Source organism: Ambystoma mexicanum, chromosome 1q, assembly GCF_040938575.1.
Source record: "Ambystoma mexicanum isolate Mex_15411 chromosome 1q, UKY_AmexF1_1, whole genome shotgun sequence".
Lineage (NCBI taxonomy): Eukaryota > Metazoa > Chordata > Amphibia > Caudata > Ambystomatidae > Ambystoma > Ambystoma mexicanum.
Window position 1 is genome coordinate 323,152,409 of NC_090922.1, and position 21,416 is coordinate 323,173,824.

The 21,416-nt window shown below is 47.1% G+C and overlaps 1 protein-coding gene across 2 annotated transcripts in view; it reads left to right on the forward strand.

Moving 5' to 3' along the window:
* WDR88 (WD repeat domain 88) overlaps positions 1–21,416 on the forward strand; it is a 441,299-nt gene that overhangs the window by 398,081 nt on the left and 21,802 nt on the right. Inside the window, exon 10 of one of the 2 annotated variants that reach the window (XM_069634103.1) lies at positions 17,883–17,975. The exons of the other annotated variant lie outside the window; for it this stretch is intronic. Coding sequence (XP_069490204.1) covers positions 17,883–17,975 — 93 coding nt within the window. The remainder of the gene's footprint in view (positions 1–17,882; positions 17,976–21,416) is intronic. 2 annotated transcript variants of the gene reach the window in all.

The window sequence follows — 21,416 nt, forward strand, 5'->3', positions numbered from 1 at the left end:
AAAACAAAAGCCACCCTAGTTTGGTCATTAGGGAAGGCCCCAGGTCTACATAAAAAGTGTAAACGACATTGGTTCATAAAAACAGCATATTTCTTGGGGTCCCTCGCAAAACGTTCAGGTGGGGCCAAAGGCATGTTTCCCGGCAGGTTAATTTGCACCGGGTTAGTGGAAGCCATAGGAGTGGACTCTCTCCCGGAAGCAGGTAATGGCGTTTGTCCAGCCTGATTCTGCAAAAGCTGTTTAGCCAGGTCATCGGTTCGTTCTTTGGACAAGATCAGTTCTCTTCGAAGAACGTTGGTTTCTTGGCGGGCGGCGTGAACTTCCGCCCGTAATTCCCCCAATAGTTGGGCCAGTTGGTCTGTTTCGGAAGTCTCCATGGCGCCTGGGTGGGTAATTGTGGGTAGGCTTCGCGTTCTGTAACGCTCACCTGGTCCCCACGGAGGCGCGGGCGTGGTCTGGACGGCAGTGGCCTCTTCGAAGGAGATGTTCAGCACCCTGAAGATGGTGTGGGCTGGGTTCCCAAATCCGGCTTGTCTGGCTCGGATGAATACCCTTCTGCGAGAGAAAAGGAAGGGTTAATACTCTGCGGGTTTTGTGTTGATCTCCCATTCCCCTTCTCACCCTCGTTGCAACCCTTCTGTAATTCCCTGTGGAGACTCACCTTAGGGATTGAAAAGGCGAGCTCTCCATCCTGCTTCTGATGCAGGGGCGCGTTGGGATCCAGTTACGTCACTGGATAGTAAGTTCGAGTTCGCTTGTCTGTTCCGGTAAGTACCGTAAATATTTATGGCAAGCTTGAGTCTAAACTGTTCCTCTTCTCTTTTGCAGGTAATGGAAGACTCCGGGCTGAGGGCGGTTTCCGTCGAAAACCTGATTTCAGGTGAGTTTTGGTGTAGGCCCACTACTGTCTTTTCCTGTCTCTTTTTCCTTAGAGGCCGGAGTTCGAGAATGCCGAAGAAATGGAGCCGGTACGAAGCAGAAGCTGAGTCCGACCTGTAAGCTGGTGAGTTTAAAATAGTTCGTTTGCTACGGTTCTTGCATTCACTAATGTGATGTTTGCTTTTTCCCCATAGGGGCCGGGGTGCTGAAATGCCCAAGGAATGGCATCGACCCGAAGGTAAGAAGAATTAGCTTGGAGGGTAAGTGCTTCTTGGTTATTTTCCCCTTCTCACCTTGCTTTCTTCTCTTCGTCTCCCCGTAGGTGCTGGAATGCTGCAGGAGATCCGGATGGGCGTCGCAGAGCCGAAGGCGCCACGTGCAGGTAAGAGAAGTGCGCCGAGATGTATGCGACGCAGTGAGTATTTAAAATGATGTCTTTTTGCAGGAACGTTGGCGCACTGAATCCGGAATGCAGCTTTAACAGGTAACGTTTGTTTTCACCTGTTTCTTCTTCCCTTTTCTATCCTTAGGTGTTTCCAGGATGCTGGCAGGCGTGGTCGAGGACTGGAGCAGGAGCAGGCACCGTGAGCGTCCAGCTACTATGAGCAGAACAACGCGAAGCGTGGTTTGCTGTCTGGGCGTGGCTTAAATAGCCTTTCAAGTAGTCCCAGGTATGTATCCTTCCACTGCAGGTATGTATCCTGCCACCAGCCACACCCGTGTGGTTAAGTAGTTCCTTTTTCATCTGGAAGTTGTAGAATGATCTGCCAGGTAAGGAAATTGCAGCATGGTCTGCCAGGTAAGTTTGCACCAAACACTATTCCTTCCATATCTTGTATGAGCCTGGCGCCGATGGTGCCAGGACTGTTATCCCTTATGAGCCTGACGCCAACGGCGCCAGGACTGAGTCCAAAGAGCCCCTATCTGGGGTGGCTGGGACTTCCCTAGTGTACATTTTGCCTGCCTCTGAGGGTGCCGGGCCCTGTCTGGCTCCTTGGAGGTAGGCATCATGACAAGATCAGAGGAGGAAAATGTACATTTTGGATTGGAGTATGGCACCCCAAATGTCCCAGAATGCTTGATCTCAGAGGAAAGCAGAATGAGGGATTTGGTGGAGTCTTTACACAATGCAAGTGGCATTGACACCTCTCCTGAGAATGACTTTGGTAGACCGGATCCAGGAGAGCATGCCAGTCCATCTTACCGTCAGTTAATGACCAAGGTGGTAGATTACTTGGGATGGGCTAGACCACCAGCCCAATTCGTCCAGGACGATTTAACAGACATATTGGACCATGGTCCCACTGAAGACCCAGTACTACCTTTTCATGTAGCCTTACAAAACAGGGTGGCCAAGAATTGGGAAAATCCGGATTCTATTCCTCCGGTAAATAAATCCCTTGCATCAAAATATCGCCCAGCCAGTAGCGACTCCAGCTATCTGTCAAAACATCCAACTCCCGAGAGTTTGGTCATACAGGCAGCCACAGCTTCCAACAAACTTGCGTACCCGTCTGTCGCTCCAGACAGGGACGATAAGCGTGTGGATGGTTGGGCACGGAAGATATTTTCAGCCCGGGAGCATGCCATTCAAATCTGCCAAGTCCACATGTTCCATGGCAAACCTTTCGTATAATCTATGGGAGTGCATCGCAATGGCGGCGGAGTACATACCAGAAGGGGAAGAAAGGGAAGGTTTCCTAGCCATCGTTAGAGATGGAAAGGAGACCATGCAGGAATCCCTTCAATCTGGATTGGACACTGCGGATAGTGTAAGCAGGTCCAGGGGCACTAGCACGGTAATGCGCAGGTTTGCATGGTTACGGAAGTCGGTTGCACCGGACGTACAGAACCGCCTCCTGAACATGCCTTTTGACAGGTCTCACCTTTTGTTACGCTCACCTGGCTCCCACAGAGGTGTCGATCAGAACTGGACCGCTGCGGTCTCCACCAATGTGACGCGTAGGGCCGAGATGACGGACTGGACTGGCCCACCTAGCTTCGTTTGCTTGGCCCGTAGGAATATTCTTCTGCAAATGGAGAAAGGGAATTGACCACCCGTGGAGTTGAGCGTAAATCCCCCCACCCCCGCTGTTCTCCCCAAAGATCGCCTTTGATGTCCCCTCTTATAGTCTCACCTGATGGTTTGAAAAGATGAGCTCTCCATTCTGCATTGAGCGCAGGGGCACGTTGATAACCAGTTGCTTCAGAGGCTCGAAGGAATTGGTGAGTTCCAGAACAATATTGACTCCGAGATTCCCGGCAAGACGCCATAAGTATAAAGTTCGTAAGAGTTCAAATGCCTGACTTTCACTCTTGTCCGATTCCTTGCAGGTTGCAGCTTGACCCTAATGAAGAGTTCCTCGTGGCAACCGGTAGTATTCTGGTAAGGATTTGTATTTTCCAACACAGTTCGATAAAATAATGTCAATATGTAGCCTGTTGCTTTCTCCCTTATTCAGGCGCTGAGAGAAAGTATGAAGTCTTGGGGAATAATACCTCCGGCGGTAAAATCAGGTAAGTCTATTGTGGTGAGGAGGGTTCCCCTTGTTAGTCCCTTTGTTTCACCTTGCTGTCCTTTTGTTTCCCCTTAGGGTAAAGGGTTCGGCAAAGATGCAGTGGAAGCTGCGCCGACTCGTGAAGAGGAATAGTACCCCCGGTGGTAAAATCAGGTGAGTCTATGGGGGGGTAACTAAAATTCCTCTGTGTATTCCCTTGGCTCGCCTTGCTGTTCTTGCCTTCTCCTTAGGTGCCGGAGTGCGCCGGGAACATGCAGGAGGATGTTGTGGAATATGAAGATGCTGCGAAGGCCGGTGAGTTCAGCGCGGCGCTGCAGCAGGCGAGGCGACGCGCATAAAATAATTTCTTTCTTCCAGCTTGAAGGTGCGATGGATCGGGAATTCAGGTAAGGATTAAAGGTATTGCTCTTGTTCTAACCTTTACTCCTTCTTTCTCCCTTTTTCTAGGAGCTCCAAACTCGAGGCAGGCGTGGCAGAAGGCTGGATGCAGACTTGCAGGCACGGTGAGCATTATGCTGCTGGATGCAGAATAACGCGAAGCGTGTGCTGCTCTTCGGACGTGGTTTAAATAGCTGCCAAAGTAGTCCCAGGTAAGTATTCCTCCCCAGCCCCGCCCGAGTAAAAAATAGTCCCTAAGTAAAGTAGTCCCTTCCAAGCCTGGTCTGCATCAGGTAAGTTTTAATCTATGAGCCTGGCGCCTATGGCGCCAGGACTGACTCTCCATATGAGCCTGGCACCATAGGCGCCAGGACTGGACCCAAATAGCCCCTAGCAGGGGTTGTTGGGCTTCCTTAGGATAATTTGATGCCTGCTTCCGGGGTTGCTGGACATGGTCTGGGTCCCTGGGGGTAGGCATCATGACAGCACTCCCCCCCCAAGGCCGCTCCTAAAGTCGTTCTTCCCTGTGGTTTCGGTTTGTCTGGGAAATTTCGGTGGAATTTTTTCACCAATCGGGGTGCATGAACATGGTCACTAGGTTCCCATGACCTTTCCTCTGGTCCGTAACTTTTCCAGTCGATTAAATGAAAGAGTTTGACTTTATCAGCTTGGCGTCCAGGATGTTCTTAACTTCAAATTCGGGTTCTCCGTCTAAAATGATAGGGTCTGGTGGCTTGGTTAGTCTTGTCCCTGGTTGCACTGGCTTCAAAAGGGACACATGAAAGGCGGGGTGAATTCGCATATCAGCAGGTAAGTCCAACTTGACAGCCACCGGGTTGATAATGGCCTTAATAGAGTAAGGTCCCAAATATCTGGGGTTAAAGGTCCGTGTTCCCTTTAGCGGTATATGTTTTGTGGCTAACCATACTTGGTCCCCTATCTGGTATTGTGGAGCATCACTTCTATGCCGATCAGCATCTTTCTTGTATTTTTCTTTCGCCTGTTTTAAATGTGTCGTTGCTTCCTTAAAGGCTTGTGTAATCGTAGCGTGCAGATGGTCCACTGCGGGCATTTCTAAGTGTTGGGGTGAGTCAAGGTCTGAGGTTCGAGGATGGTGCTCATATAAGGTATAAAAGGGGCTTTGTCCAGTTCCAGAGTGTACTGAATTATTGTATGCATATTCAACGATCCAAAGAATGTCTTTCCAATTACTCTCAGTCTGATGTAACATACAACGCAGGTATTGTTCGAGAGTTTGGTTGGTCCTCTCTGTTTGACCATCGGTCTGGGGGTGGTGACTGGTCGATAACCTCACATCGATTTGCGCCAATTGACCGCATTTTTTCCAGAAATGTGAAATGAATTGACTGCCCCGGTCAGAGACCAATATGGACGGAAATCCGTGTATGCGAACAATGTTTTCGAGGAACTCCTTGGCCAGGATTGAAGCTGAAGGTAATCCCTTTAAAGGTATAAAGTGGGCCATCTTGGAAAAAAGATCCACAATAACTAGAATGGTGTTAAATCCATTGCCTGGGAGTAGATCAGTAATAAAGTCTAACGATAAGGTGTGCCATGGTGTAGGCGGAATGTCTAAAGGTTGTAAGAGTCCAGCTGTTTTTTTCTTTTGACTTTTGTTATAGGCGCAAATGCCACAAGACATCACAAATGATTTAATATCGTTTCGCCAGGTGGTCCACCAGAATCGCCTTTTAATTTTAGCTTCAGTTCTTGCAATACCTGGGTGCCCCTCCATTAGGGTATCATGATAACAGGAAATGACTAGCTCTTGCAGTTCCTTGTGTGGCAGAATTAACCGCCCTTGGTAATAAGGCAGATCATTGGTGACAGAGTAGTCCGGGCCTTTTTTTACCCAGTCCAAGTCCCTCAGGAAGGACAATTTCAAGATGGTTACCCTTTCTCAGATCCTTCAGGCCCTTCAACTCCAGGACTGGTTGGTGTCATTGGACCTCCAGGATGCTTATTTTCATGTTCCGATTCATCTCAAACACAGAAAATACCTGAGGTTCGTAGTTGGCGACTCACACTATCAGTTTCGAGTCCTGCCATTCGGATTGACCTCCGCCTGAGGGTCTTCACCAAGTTAATGGTAGTGGTGGCAGCGCACCTCAGGAGAGGGGGGATTCATGTCTATCCCTACTTGGACGATTGGTTGATCAGAGCGCGCTCTGCCGAGCAAGCACTGGATCATCTGAAAGTCACCTGCCACTTACTCCACAAACTGGGCTTCTCCCTCAATTTCAAGAAGTCACAGATGACACCTTCCCAACAGCTTCAGTATATAGGAGCTGTATTAGGCACGTCCTTGGGAAAGAGCTCGCCTCTCAAGTCGAGGGCTCAAGACATTCTTCAGATGGTTTCCAAATTCCAAAATGCCCAAAATCTCCAGGCTTACGACTTTTTAAGGTTGCTCGGCCTCATGGCATCCTGCATCTTTCTGGTGCCAGAGGCACGCTTGAGGATGAGATCCCTTCAATGGGCCCTAAAGACTCAGTGGTCCCAGTTCTCGGGTCAAATGACAGATCTTCTTCAAATTCCGAACAGGGTCAGACAAGACCTTCTATGGTGGACCTGTACAGAGAACATCATAAAAGGAGAACCTTTTTGGCAACCATGGCCGGAGATCACAGTAGTGACGGACGCCTCACTCCTGGGGTGGGGAGCTCATGCCAACGATTTGACTATCAGCGGTCGTTGGTCTCCATCGGAGTCCAAACTACATATCAACCTTTTAGAGCTGAGGGCAATCAGACTAGCGCTGAAGGCCTTCCTGCCATCTGTCAGGGGAAAGAATGTCCGGACAACACAGTGGCCATGCACTACTTAAACAAAAGAGGAGGCGTGGGGTCACTACCCCTGTGCAGAGAGGCATTGCAGCTCTGGTATTGGGTGATTCAGGAGGGAATCTCTTTAACAGCAATTCATCTAGCCGGGGTAGAGAAGATGACGGCAGATGCTCTGAGAAGGCAGAACACGGTATCCCACGAATGGGAACTGGCTCAGGAAGTCATTCAAGAGATATTCACCCTTTGGGGAACCCCTCAAGTAGACCTGTTTGCAACCGGAATCAACCGAAAGTGCGAAAGGTATTGCTCAAGGGAATTTCCCCCGAGTGGAGCCCTGGGGGACGCTTTCCTGGTGGTGTGGAATTTCCCACTATTGTACGTGTTCCCTCCGATTCCCGTCATTCCTCAGGTCATCAGGAGGCTGAGAAGGTTTCGGAGCCGCATGATCCTAATTGCCCCGGATTGGGCCAGGAGAACGTGGTACTCGGACCTTCTAGACATGTCCATCTGCCCTCCAGTACGTCTTCCTCAGAGAGAGAACCTTCTCTCTCAAATGGAAGGTTAGGTTCTCCATCCAGAGGTCAAAACGCTCAACCTTCAAGCTTGGTATCTGAAAGGCTGAGATACAGGGATTGGAACCTTCCAGATGACGTTATGGAGGTGTTGCTTTCGGCAAGAAGGCCAGCAACAAAGTCTCTATACTGTTGCCGTTGGATAAAGTTTTGCAACTTGTAAGGCTGACTCCTGTCCTAGCCTGTCCTCAGCCTTACTCACCGTTCGCCTGGACATTACGCCCATTTCCACCTCGCTCTAATCCCTGCTCGTGGCCATACAGCTGACTCTTCTTGTGAACCTTTCGACTAACGCTCTCATCATCCTGAAAGTAAGACTACCAACGCTATTAACTATTTCCGCGTTTTGACTGCTATACTTATTCATTCGCACTACGGATTCCCATGAGTTTGCTATCCACTATAGCTGCATACGGTGTCCGCTCTGTGCTTACTGCCCCTACAAGCCGTATCTTGCCTGTTGCGCCAGCTGGCATACTAGCCATCCAGATGTCAGTAATGCCGCCTTTCCTATGCTAACATAATCGGATACGCCATTTTCCTAGCTGCAGCAACATGCTTCATGCACACCTTTGTACTAAGTTTGCGCATCTATCACAACCGTCCTGATTTTAGTAACAACTGAGCCGACTGCATATTTGAGCCACTAGTCGCTACCCTTCTGTGGTTGCGTACCACCAAGTGATCTCTCCATTTCATTGCCCAAATTGCCTGCATTGCTTATGTTTGTTACCTGGTCCGTACCCGCCCACTGAATGACCACATCACCGCCATCATTTGTTTATCTGTTCGCCTGTGCTTGCCTTGAAATTGCTCTGCCGCCAGCCCTATGCTTGCATGTAAATGATTGAGCTCTTGCTCAGAACTGCAACGTGGATCCACATGTTAGCTCCATGATATATGCTACTCTGCCTTTGCCTGATATGTTCATTGTGCATTGCCTAACTTGCTGTGCCACACCCTTTGATCTATGCCTGCATATGTTGCACTGCTCTGCATGAGACATGTCCACACGCTGTAAGCGAACTCTAGGGTACCTACCTTACCCTGCCGTGCCTTTTAATTTGACATCTACCCGATTTGCCAATACCTGCTGCTAACATTAGAGTGTCTGTTCTGCCAGAATTGTCGCACCTTTACAATTGACACACGCCTCATGCACTCTGCATTGCTCCCTGCCGAATATGCTAATGTATGTGCAAGCCTTGGTATCTGCTCTGCCTGTGTACTCTGATCTGATGCACCCTTATTGCCTAGACTCTGAATAAGTAGTCTAAACCTGTATTTAACCTTTGAGCCTGCATTGTTCACACAGAGCCCGTACTGCCTAGCCAAATAGTGCCTGCAACTCTTACCTATAACTGCTTCACAAACCCTGTGACCCTTTCCCCTCTAACTTCGGTAACATGTTACCACGCTGGTCTTCCCTAAAGTCACTGCTCTTCTCATTACAAGTAGCACTCTTAGTGTGGGCAATTACCTGGACGCTACACTTACCACCATCTAACTTAGTTGCACCTAGCTCCTTGTACACCTCATCCATGGCCACCATTTACAGACCTGCTGATACCTACCCAAGCACTGCACCGCAAAACCACAACATCTACCTAAGCGATCCGGCCTTATGGCTCGACCATTTTGCCAAAAAACCCTCTCCTAAACAACCATGCTCTATCACTCTTAGAAACTTAAGATTAGGATCTAGATTTATGGGTAAGAAGGGTCACCCTATGTATGCAAGCTCACATCTGAAAACACAGACGCTCAGCCCGCCTCCACAAACGCCCACCTCACCCATGCCCCATCACCCTCAGACCAACATAGCTTCAACAAGCAACGCTGGTTTAATTAAAGCCGCTCTGATTAACGCAAGGTCCCTAGCCGCTCACGCTTTGGACATCGCTGATCTTATCAAGACTCAGGAACTCGACTTCATCGCCATCTCTGAGACCTGGCTGCATGCGGCATCTGGCCCGGCACTCTCTCTGGCCATCCCCACCGATTACTCTATTATTAGACTTGATCGCACCTCGAGAGGTGTAGGAATTGCATTTATCTTCAGAAACTCATTAGGACTTAGAACCATCCCAAGCACCAAGGTGGAATCCGCAGAGCTACTCTCTGTCAAACTCAGACTCTCAGCCAACCAAACAGTCACCATCCACCTAATATACAGACCCCCTGGTCCACCCACATCCTTTGTGGACAACATCTCTACTTTAGTACTCAACAATGCAAAATCTAACTCTCAAACCATAATTCTTGGTGACCTTAATCTAGGACACCAAGACCCTAATGATCCTGCGGCCCTCGACCTCGCTAATACCTTAACAGATTTAGGCTTCTCACACCACATACAGTAACCCACCCACATTAAAGGGCGGTCCCTTGACTTGCTCAGTGACACCAATTGCAATATTAACATACTCACCAACGCCCCTTGCATTTGGTCCGACCACCACGTCATCACTTTCAGTATCGAAGCAGCCTCACCACCCATGCCTCTGGTCACCCCAGCCACCCTCACTAGAAATAAAAAGAACATTACGACTGAAAAACTACTCCCCCCCCTCATCCTTCCCACACTCAATAATGCTCCTGATACTTGCTCAGACCCCACCACCCTAGCCGACATGTACAACCAGTCAGTGCTTGCAGCCATCAACTCTATTGCCCCGCTCAAACTGAGGAATCCCAAACAACAAGCTCACCTTAACTCGTGGTTCACTCCCCAGCTTAGAGTGTTACGTAAAGAGAAACGCACTGCAGAGTCACGCTGGAGAAGTCACCACTCTGACGCCCACAAGGACGGTCTTCTGATAGCCACCCTTAACTATAAAGAAGCTGTACTCCAGGCAAAAAAAGATTCTTACAATAACCGCATTATGTCAGCCAAGTCTAACTCCAAGGAACTCTTTAATATTCTTAAGGAACTTGAGACACCTGCAGCCCCCCCTGACTCTTGTACCAAAGATAGCACTTGGTCAGCACTCCTGGGTAAAATTGCCACCCTCCAATCTAAAATCAGAGACAAACAGAAATCCCTACAGCTTGACCAAACACTGACCACACCCACACCCAATACACACTTAGCCAATCCTTCTCATAAACCTTTCTCCTTCTCCCCGCTCACTACTCTCGAAGTAGAAGGCATCATAAACAATTTAAAACCTTCCAATTGCCAAGGCGACCCTTGCCCAGCACCTATTATCAAGGAAGCATCTCATGAGTTAGCCCCGTGCATCACAGCATTCATAAATGCTTCTTTCAAGACGGGTATTGTCCCTGACAACCTAAAGGATGCATGGGTCATCCCACTCCTCAAAAAACCCTCCCTTGACCCTAATATCCCAACTAACTTCAGACCAATCACTACAGTCCCATTCCTGCTCAAGATCCTGGACCGCGCAGCCTACCTGCAGATTCAGGATTACCTCGAACTAAACAATCTTCTGGGCTTAAGACAATCAGGGTACTGCCCTAAACATGGCACGGAATCAGCTCTGATTGACCTGAAAACTCAGATGGAGTCACTAAAGGACAAGAGGAAGTTAGCTCTTCTCCTTCTCCTCGACCTCTCCGCGGCTTTTGATTTGGTCAACCACCAAATACTCTGCCAGCATCTCAAATCTGCAACCCACTTCTCTGACTCTGCCAATGCCTGGATCCATTCATTCCCGAGTAACAGATCTATGAGGGTCTTCTCACCTATGGCCTCAGCGGACAACTCCCCCATTCATTGTGGCGTTCCTCAAGGCTTGTGTGTATCCCCTACGTTGTATAACGTATTCACTAAGCCCCTCTTCGATGTGCTTGACTATCTGGGTGTCTCTTACACCAACTACGCAGATGACACCCAGATACTCATCCCCATCACGGGAGACTACACAGCTGACACCAAAGCCCTGAATGATGTTTACCTGGTCATCCAGGCCCGGATGGCACATCACAAACTTTGCCTTAACGATGATAAGACTGAGCTCCTACTTCTAGGATCAAATCATCGGCTCAACAAATTAGATCAAACCTACAAGTCCTTCATTATTGACGGCAACGATATAAAAGTCTCCAAAGACACTAAGGCTCTAGGTGTCTATCTCGACTCCACGCTCTCCCTGAACAGACGAACAAATGCAGTTAGGTCAGCTTCGGCCTATACTTGCAAACTTATCACCGCCTGTAGACCCTTCCTAAACTCTACCAACTGCATCACCCTCGCCAGAACACTTGTCATGGCCAAAATCGACTACTGCAGTGCTCTCTACCTAGGGACCAGTCAGTCTAACCTTAAGAAATTGCAAAGTGTACAAATTAATGCCTTAAGGGCAGCTTTAAACATCCCGAGACGTTCCCATATCTCCTCCGTCAGATTGGATTTACGTTGGCCCCCGGTAAAACATAGAATTGCCCTGAAAACCCTAGCCTTGACTCACAAATGCCTGAGCAACAACGCCCCACCTTACCTGTCCGCTCGCTTCACAATCCACACATCCACTCGACCCATTAGAGCAGCCCAAACTCACATCCTCACCGTGTCTAGATGCAAACTCCAAAAAGCTGGTGGGGTGAGCTTCCCTATCCTAGCTTCCAAACTTTGGAACACCCTGCCCACGCCTATTAGAACTGAACCATCGTTCCACTCCTTCAAGAACAATGCTAAAACATGGCTGTTCTCCCAAGATCTATGAGACCCTTACTCAGTGAAGTCTCCCTGTGTGGTACAGGACATGTATATACATCTCTCTCTGCTCTGTACTTGTATTACATTCTGTTAATGGTACCCCTCGGTATATGTATATATGCTGTATATTTTGTAACTTACTGTGTAACTGCTGTTTATTGTAACATGCTTAAGAGTATGCACCCGGTTGCCCCTGGGCCTGGTTTCTGCGCTTTATGAATAAAATCAAATCAAATCAAATCAAACTGGTGCAGAGAAAAGAATGTTGATCCTTTTCTATGTTGTATCCCGGAAGTATTATCTTTCCTTCTGACCCTAGCACATAGAGGTCTGAATATTGGAACAATAAAAGGTTACCTTGCGGCGCTTTCCATTTTCAAGCGCTCATCAGAAGAATGCTCCTACTTCAAAATTCCTTTGAAAATACAATTCTTAAAAGGACTCACTAATGTGTTTCCTCCTCACCCATTTCAAGTACCGATCTGGGATCTAAATTTAGTCCTAAAATGCTTAATGTGTGCTTCTTTTGAGCCTATGCACACGTGTCCATTAAGATTACTAACGTGGAAAACAGCCTTCTTGGTTGCTCTAACATCAGCAAGAAGAGTGAGCGAATTGCAGGCACTGTCTTCTGGGCCACCCTATACTGTGTTCCATAAGGACAGAGTTGTGTTGAGGGTAAAACCATCATTTTTACCGAAAGTAATATCTGATTTTCATTTAAGTCAGAAAATTGTCTTACCCGCATTCTATCCTCCACCCCATCCTTTGAAGAAGGAGGTAAGATTACACAGGTTGGATCCGAAAAGAGCTTTAAGCTTTTACATCTCTAGACTTTCCAGACTTAGAGTGGACAACCAGCTGTTTATAGGTTACACTGGGTCAATCAGTGACAAAACAAACAATTTCACGCTGGATTGTGCTTTGCATTTCAGAATGCTACGGACTTGCTCAAAAAGACCCTCCGGAAGGGTTAAGGGCTCATTCCAGCAGAGGCATCGCCTCCTCCACAGCCCTTCAAAGAGGTGTTCCAATAAGATCCATTTGCGAAGCAGCAACTTGGTCTTCGCTACACACCTTCTCAAAATTCTATAACCTGGGTGCTTCTCAGTCTAGGGAGCTAACTTTTGGAAAAGCAGTACTATACTCAGCCATCTAAGAGTATCGAAAAATCTACCCCCTCCTCCAGAGGAATTGTCTATACTGTTTTGTGAGTCTATCTAAGATGAGCAATACATTGGAGGACACAATCCACTCGAAGAACAAGTTACTTACCAACTGGTAACGTTCTTTCGATTGGATGTTCCTCCAACATATTCCTCATCACCCTCCCAGCCTATCCCTCTGTAGATTTTTCCGGGTTATTGCCATCTCAAATCTTTCAAGGCTCATACCTGTCTGCCGGCACAATCTACATAGTACAAGATCAAAGATAAAAAGGGGGAAAAACAGAACTGAGGCCAACGGGCGCCGCACGTGCTATTTATACACCCGATGACATCACCCTCGATGGAGGCCTTCGAGGGACCATCGACTCGACGACATCGACGCACGGCGCCCTCTGCCGAAAAAATTTCCAAAGAGCAGCAAAGCTGGATGGAATATCTAAGATAAGGAATACGTTGGAGGAACATCCAATCGAAGAAACGTTACCAGTTGGTAAGTAACTTGTTCTTTCGCCTATCATGTCCTATATGCATGTCTGATGTAGCTCCCCGCAACAAGAGGTGAAAGCTCTCCAGTATGTTTAACATTACATTTTCTTCTTCAAGCACTGTCTGTAACTAGTGCCTAGATACCTGAGGTTTTTGTGCGCTGTAAATAAATGCTAAATAAATAAATAAACAAGTGCTGGGGGAGTGGCCAAAAACCGTACGAACGGGTGTGTCAAAATAATGACCTGGACCGCGGTAGGGGTAATCTGGTAATCTGGCTAAAAGGGGGAGAGTGGGGACGTTCCTTGAAAAATGGAATGTGCGAATAGCTTTCCTACAAGAGATGCACATGATAGCTACAGATCTTCAGAAGATGAACGCACACTTGTGGGGTGAAGTGTATGGTACTACTAGTTCTCTGCAAAAAGAGTTCTCATATGGGTGGCTAGAGGAGTCCCACTTCGTTGATGGTTCGTATTTTCCTAGAGTTGTGGAAATGATGGAGGGCAATGGTACTGAGATATCATTTGGGGAGGAGACTTTCACTGCCTATCTGACCCAAACATAGACAGGTCAAACACCATAGCACCATATCAATTGCTGGCGTTGAAATCCTTAAACCAGGTGATATCGGACATTTGGTTGGTGGAGCTTTGGAGACAGAGGAATGAGACCACTAAAGGGTTTTCATTTGTTTCCCACTCACACACCACGCATTATTGCACTGACTATATTGTTATGGGGCATGACGCCTTCCATGACTTCATTTCGGACCATTCTCTGCTGACTGCTAGGCTTACATGGGGCAGAAACATGGCTAGGATACCTAAATGGAGACTTAGGAACACTTCCATGAATATTCGATGAGTACATCACGTGATGGAAGCAGTGCAAAGTACTGAAGAAGAATTGGCTTTGGTCTGTCTTGATGCCACTAAGGCATTTGATTCACTGGAATGGGATTGGTTGTTTGCAGTCATGAACTGGTATGGGCTGGGGGACAACATTATGAATTGGATTAGACTGCGGGACAGTGATCCAAGGACAAAGGTGGAAACATTATGGGAGATTTCTTCCATTTGGCAATTGAGGAGAGGCGCACGTCAGGGGGTCCCTTGTCACTGGTATTATTTGTGCTGGCACTGGAACTCCTTGCCTGCATTTTCCGCAAGGAGTATGCGGCGGCAGGCATAACGGTTTCAGGGTTGACTCACATTATATCCCTCTATGCAGATGAGGTACTGCTGTCCGTAAGGGATCCACTTACGGATGTTCCTTATATAATGGAAGTTCTCTGGAAATGTGGTAGTATGTCCGGATTCATAGTAAATAAAGGGAAATTGATTATCTTTCCCCTGGCAGAGTTAAAGGGACAATCGATGGTGGAACTCTCAGATGTGGGGGTACACTGGAAACTGGAATCTTTCTGTTATTTAGGCACACAGATTCACCACACAATGGAGGAAACGTTTCAATATAATACGGGTAGAACGTTAACTGGAATTGAAGACTTGATCACTTTTTGCAAAAGACCGCTGCTATCCTTCATGGGCAGGTTGGCTCTCTGCAAGATGGTGATCCTTCCAAGTCTACATTCATGATCACGCCGCCCTTTTATAAACGGCTGAATAGTAAGATCACCAATCTCATGTGGTGGGAGGTAGGAGGTGGGTGGTACACTCCACGCTACGTAGGTCTTATCAGTATGGAGGGCACACGCTTCCATATTACGAATTATACTTTTTGGCTGTGCAACTGTAATTTGCGGTCGGGTGGAGTCGGCTACAGGAAGGCACGAATGGGAAGCTGTTGGGGAAACTTCCCCATTATAGCAAAGGAAGAACTACTTTGGGGGCTGATTTGGGGAGTGCGAAGTTCCTGTATTGTGAAGTTAGTACTACAAGTATGGAGGCACATATGCACCAGTCTTCGATTACATACGGCATAGAGCCCTGACATCCCTCTGAGAGTGATATCCCAGACAGATGCTGTGATTAACGACATGGGGAGGGGTGTGTAATGGGGAAGGGGATTCACATCATTGGCTGGCCTGTTGGAAGGCGGTCGTCTTATGGCCTTTGCGGATGGACTGGGAAGTATGGAATGCCATAGGGACAGTTCCTGAATTTTGCTAGGCTGATTGCGATATTGGCATCCAAGTGGGAATCAATCCCAGAGAAGCCTCTGACCTACTTTACTCGTTACTGAAAATGGGGGCGACAGGACATGAAGTTTGTCGATTGTATCGGAGCTTGCAAAAGGGTGTCGAGATGCCATGGCTTAAAGTGAAAGATTAGTGGAGGACCAATATTGGTGAATCATTGGGTGAGGGGAATGGCTTAAAGCATGCACTCATGTTGGGACGCTTTCACGTAATGCAAGGTTTCAGTTGATCCAGTTCAATGATTTACACACAGTGTACATGACCCCAGAAAAGATGCACTTAATCAACCGAGGGGTCTCATACAGGTGCCCTGGGTGCCAATAGGACAGTGCAGATGTTTGGCATATGTTGTGGGACTGCCTGGTTATAACTTCCGATTGGCACGGGGTAGTGTGGAGCGAGTGAATGCTTTAGAGCAGGGGAGATTATACCGTGTTCCTAAAGTGTGGATGTTGGGTTTGTTGCCCAGCGGACGGAGGAAGAAACCTATGCAGAAAATCGCTGTCTTCCTATTGCTAGTAGCTGTTAGGAGACTGGCTATCTCTAGAAGAGTCAAAAAGCGACATTAGTAGTACAGTGTCTCAGAGATGTGAAAATATGGGTGGCGCTACAACATCAAGTGAGAGAGGAGGAACAGGGGGACATGATCCTGCACTATGGGATACTCCTGAATGAACTTTCCTCCTCCTCAGATGATAAACCACCCTGAATTAGAAGCCCCCCCCCTCGAGTCGGAGGGGGAAATGTAGAGGAGACACTCTTCGTCCAGTGATCTGATGTCCATACCACACCTGGCATGCTTCTATGTGACAAGGTCGCCAAACAAAAACCTGCGGCCGAAAATGCTGTTTAAAAAAATTAATTCTTTAACGCATTTCTATGCCCGCGCAACCCCTCATACTTCCATTACATTATATTATTACCCTACCCCCCAACCCCCCCCCGCGTATAAATGCGTTAAAACGTGCATTTTTTTAAACAGTCTTTTATGGCACGAGATTTTTGCGGCGACCTTATCACATCAATACGTCCTGACCTGGGAAGCCCCCAGTTTTAAACAATGGGAGACCTGTTAGCTTGTTGTTGCGGTGAGTTTGGCACATCTGGTGCTATAACTGAGTCTAATGGATAAGAGGACCAATCTCGGGGGGCAGGGTTTGGAGGGGGACTGCAAACGTATTTGTTTGTATGTTACATTTTGAGGCAATAAAACAATGTATAATGAGAACACTCAGCATGTGTGCCTATAAGCCTTAGAAAGAAGTTGGCATGATTCTGTAATTTGATTAGCATTGGTTGGTTATTCTAAACACATTAGCATATGGATTGTTCCATTTAATTTGAAGTCAGGAATTATTGAGTTCTTTCTTCTTCCTTTTTAGAGCATAACATGTTCTGTTTCGGCCACAGGCTTAATTTGTGTCCACTATTTCAAAGCTATACTCTCTGGATCTCACTGTGGCCAATCGAAGTAGGTTCTAGCTGCTGTAGGTTTTCTTTCACCTGCGCTAAATATCTATCTGTAAAGGGGACTTCCCTACTGTTGTTGCAACACCAGATTCATGTGGGCTAAGTGCACTTTGAAGGATTGAATGCTGGCAATCCAATTGCTCACTTAATTCATTGATCATTTTTTTTCAATTTGATGTGCATCCCACCACCCCCCTACCCCCCCTCCCACCCCCATCGCATAAGTGCATAACACTAACTACCAGGGGGAATGCAGCATCACTGGCCTTGCTGGCAAGTGGGCATTTTGGGAGATGTGCAGTTTGAGCACAAAGATACTTACAATGCCAGGTCCATGCCTGCCTCAAGGCTGAGCTGTGGGATCCATTTTTGGGGTTATTATGACACTCTTTTTCTCTTTTGCATTAAACGTACCCCATGTAACGTTCTGCCCCATGTAAGCCTAGCATTAAACGTACCTCTCCTCCCAATGGATTTGAGAAGAGAGCCCCATTAACAAGGAAGGATAATTCATCACAATAATGAAGTTTGCCTTTAATGTTACATCTCTCCTACCACTTTTGCCTGCTGGAAGAGACATACAGGCGTTCAATGTAAAACCCCTGGAGTTTTACGTGATGTGTAATAACCATGTTTTAGTGTCTGAGCAGTACAATCTTTGGGGTGAGTTTGCACCGACTCAGGCCCTCTGTTTCTTCTGGTGTTCGGCTACGTGTTCTACATGTGAATTAATGATATGTTTGTCTCCGATATTTAGGATTCTACTTTGAGAATATGGAACATTGAAAAGTGTGAGCGTGTCCCCGCTGTGATTGAGAACAAACGAAGTATGGGTTTAAAAATAATTCAGGTTTGTATTGTAAGAGGCTAAACTGGATCTTTTGTTTTCCCGCATTACAGACTGAGCAACTGTTTCATTGGCTTTTTCTAGAGAAATGCAATTTTCAAATGTAAAGAGCCTAGTGTGGCATTTTTTTGACTGCTTCTTGCATCTAAACTGGCCAGCGAGTCGGATACAACTTTTCTTACAATGAAATGCTGAATATAACATCTACAGACTTACTATTGATGTATTGCTATGGCATACCTAGAGCACAACCTATGTCTATTTAGATGTTCTCCCTGGGATACAGCCCCAGGCAGATGTGACAGGTGACAGAGAGAAACATCAGCACCAGTGTGCTGAGGTGGAGACGCTGCGGGAAAGTGCTGCGGAGAAGAGACGGAAGTCTGATGCAGCGTCCAGTTGAAGCTTTGCGTAATCGGCACCACCGTGGCAGGAGGTAAGGGGAGAGCCAAGAGTCCTCCGGAAGCGCACTGCTGCCTGACACCCAACCAACGGTTTATCACCGGCATCCCGCAGATGCAAGGTGAAAGCAGTTGCAAGCGGCCGCCACGAAGCAAGAGTGAGAACAAAGAAGAGGGGCGCGGCACCTAGCTGAACAGTTGGGTAAGCATCTCCGTACCAGCCGAAGAAAAGGAGAAGCTTGCTAGCCCTCCCGAGGAGCTCTACCACTACAAAGCAGGCACGTGGTTCCCCAACAATAGAGGGAGGCAGGTGACTGAGCGAGCCAAGGAGGGACAAACCCCAGAGAACCTGAACCGCAGAGTGGAGAGAGCAGAGAGCTCAAACCACAGATTGGGAAAAGAGGAGAGAGAAATGTGATGAATCAATGGTATCATCACTTCTTTCCCATTTGTTGCCTTCTCCCATGTGGCGAGGGGACGGCAGCTGCTACCTGATCCTGACCTTGGGGGCGGTTATATGAGGGAGGATCACATGTGGGGGGCAGGCTCTGGGAGAGGAGGGTGGTATCATCTGATTAGACATGGTATCTCCCTTCCCTTTCTGAAAATACATCTCCAACTTGTAACACCTTCACTCTTCCACCATTGAATTCGAAAGGCCAACTCTTTGAATCCAACTGGCTTTTTAAAATTGTGTAAGACACTTTTCCCAGTCCTACATCCTCCTCATTCAATCCTAGTTTGCCTTTAAACCCCATAACTCATCGCAAACACTCACACACTGTTTTTAGAACGGGACTACTATTCCCATAATCCCCACAACACTGGGATGAAGAGGATGAGCAGAGTAGTGAAGTAATGCAGAGCACAGGAATCCACAAGCACAGGCAGCGCTCTAGTGGCAGCGAGCGCACACCTGTGCCCGGGACCTTTAAATCACTGAAGCAAGAATCACAAGGAGGCTGCTGGCAGAAGCGTGTTGTTCCTGTCTGTGCGAGAACACGCCAGTGGAGCCACCTGCTCTGAATCCTGAAGCGAGAAGGCTGCTGGAAGCAGGAGACGCACAGCGGGAATGCAAGAAGCAGGCATAGAGCTCTTGGGAATTTGCCGGTGTTGTAGAACAGAACTTTGCTCACTGGTATCCGTTACAAAGCAGACGAGTGCAGCAACAGCCTCCAGAAGCAGGGAACCAGTGAAAGAATGGTCACAATGCGGAAGGCAGCAGAAGACCGTTACCGGCAGACTGTAGAAACAACTGCAAATTCCATTAGGAACGGTGAGTACAGAGAGGGACAGAGGGAGCACCGGGGTGTGTTGGCAATTACACCAAACTGAAATAAATGCAATGCTTGAAACCGCAAGGAAAAAGGAACAGTTTGTAAAACTGGAGAGAGACGGAAAGCCGAGTTTCCAAAAGAGAGGGACTTTAACGTTTGTCTATGTATGTTATGAGTATATGAAGGAGAGAGAGAAAAGCCAACATATAAGAAACCAAGTAATTTAGCCAAAAAGGCTGCAGGATGGACCCATCAAAGGTGGGAGAGTGAGTAGAGCTCACACCTCAAAAGCCCTGGCGAGAGAATATACCAGACAGCTATAGGTTTGTTCATTCAAGAGAAGCCCTGGCAGAAATTTATTCCAGGCAGTTACAAGTGCAAATTTACAGAAAGCCCTGGTAGGAGATTACTCCAGGCAATTAGAAGTGTGTATTCTTAAGAAGCCCTGGCAGGAGAGTGTACCAGGCAATTGTAATAGTGTGAATCCAGCATGTCTGGCAAGAGAGTATAGTAGGCAGCTGGTAGGTGAACATACCCGGCAAGTTGAAGATAAACAAAATACAAGAAATAGCCAGTAAGCTCTGTGGGTCGAAGAGACTGGCGAACCAAAATCCTGGCAGGAGAGTACACCAGGTATTCCAACCTCAAATAAAAGAATGACAACCAGCTTAAAGATAACTTTTGTTTGTTGATCCAAGGGAACGTATGCTCAGCTAGCTCTGTTGAGTTAAAAGACAGAACAACCCCAAATTCCTCACAGAGGAACGTATTAAATGTAACTGTATAAAAGTTAAAAGGCCCAATAGTATTGTAAATTACCTATGGTGGTAGGTGGAGTTTGGTGAAAGGAAGTCTTGAGAAGAGTACATCAGGACTACTTAAAGGCAGCAACACACAAGAAAGGAATAACAGAAGTCTGGGAAGGAAGGGGAACCAATTACCCTCTGGGATTAAAACCTTATAAAGATCTTCTTTTGTTGAAAATAGAAACTCCTTTCGTATATAATAAAGTTGTTGTTCCCAAGGGCGAGGGAAACTCAGGAAAAATAAAACTATCCTTTAAATCTAAGACATTTGCGAAATTACATACAGAGGACCTTTTGTTGCTGGCCCAAAAAGAGGACATCAAGAAGTAGCATTTGGAATTCCAAGGAAGCGACAAAGAATCCAGGGGAAGGGTAGAACCCTCTTGAGCAAGGAGACCTAATCCTCAAGAAACTTAATTTTGTGGAAATTATACATCTTTTATTTCTTTTGAATATTTACTACACATTTAAGGCCAAAGGCATTATTCTTTTCACTTTAGAACTCCTTTGTTTAGAATTTGAGAGTCGAATAGTACTTTGGTACACAGGACAGTTTTGTTTTAGACATTATGACACTGACAGATCCTTAGTTTGGAGTTTAGATAGGGACACTCTGCTATTGTAGGGACAGCAAGGTCTTTTCCCACCTCTTTGGTTTTCTAATAAAAGTCTTCAGCCAAAACTGTATTTAAAATGTGTGCTCGTTTCATTCCTGACTCCTCTCAGAAAACAAACCCTAGAGTGGGGAGAGCAGAGACTTTGAATCCCAGAGTGGGGAAAGAGGAGAAACCAAACCCCAGAGTGGGGGGAGAGGAGCCCCTGAACCCCATAGTGGGGACTGCAGAGAACTCAAACCCTGGAGCCAGGAAAGAGGAGAAACCGTACCCCGTAGTGGGGAGAGAGTTGAAACCCAGAGTGGAGAGAATGTAAAATAGTAACCCCAGAATTTTGTCAGAAGTG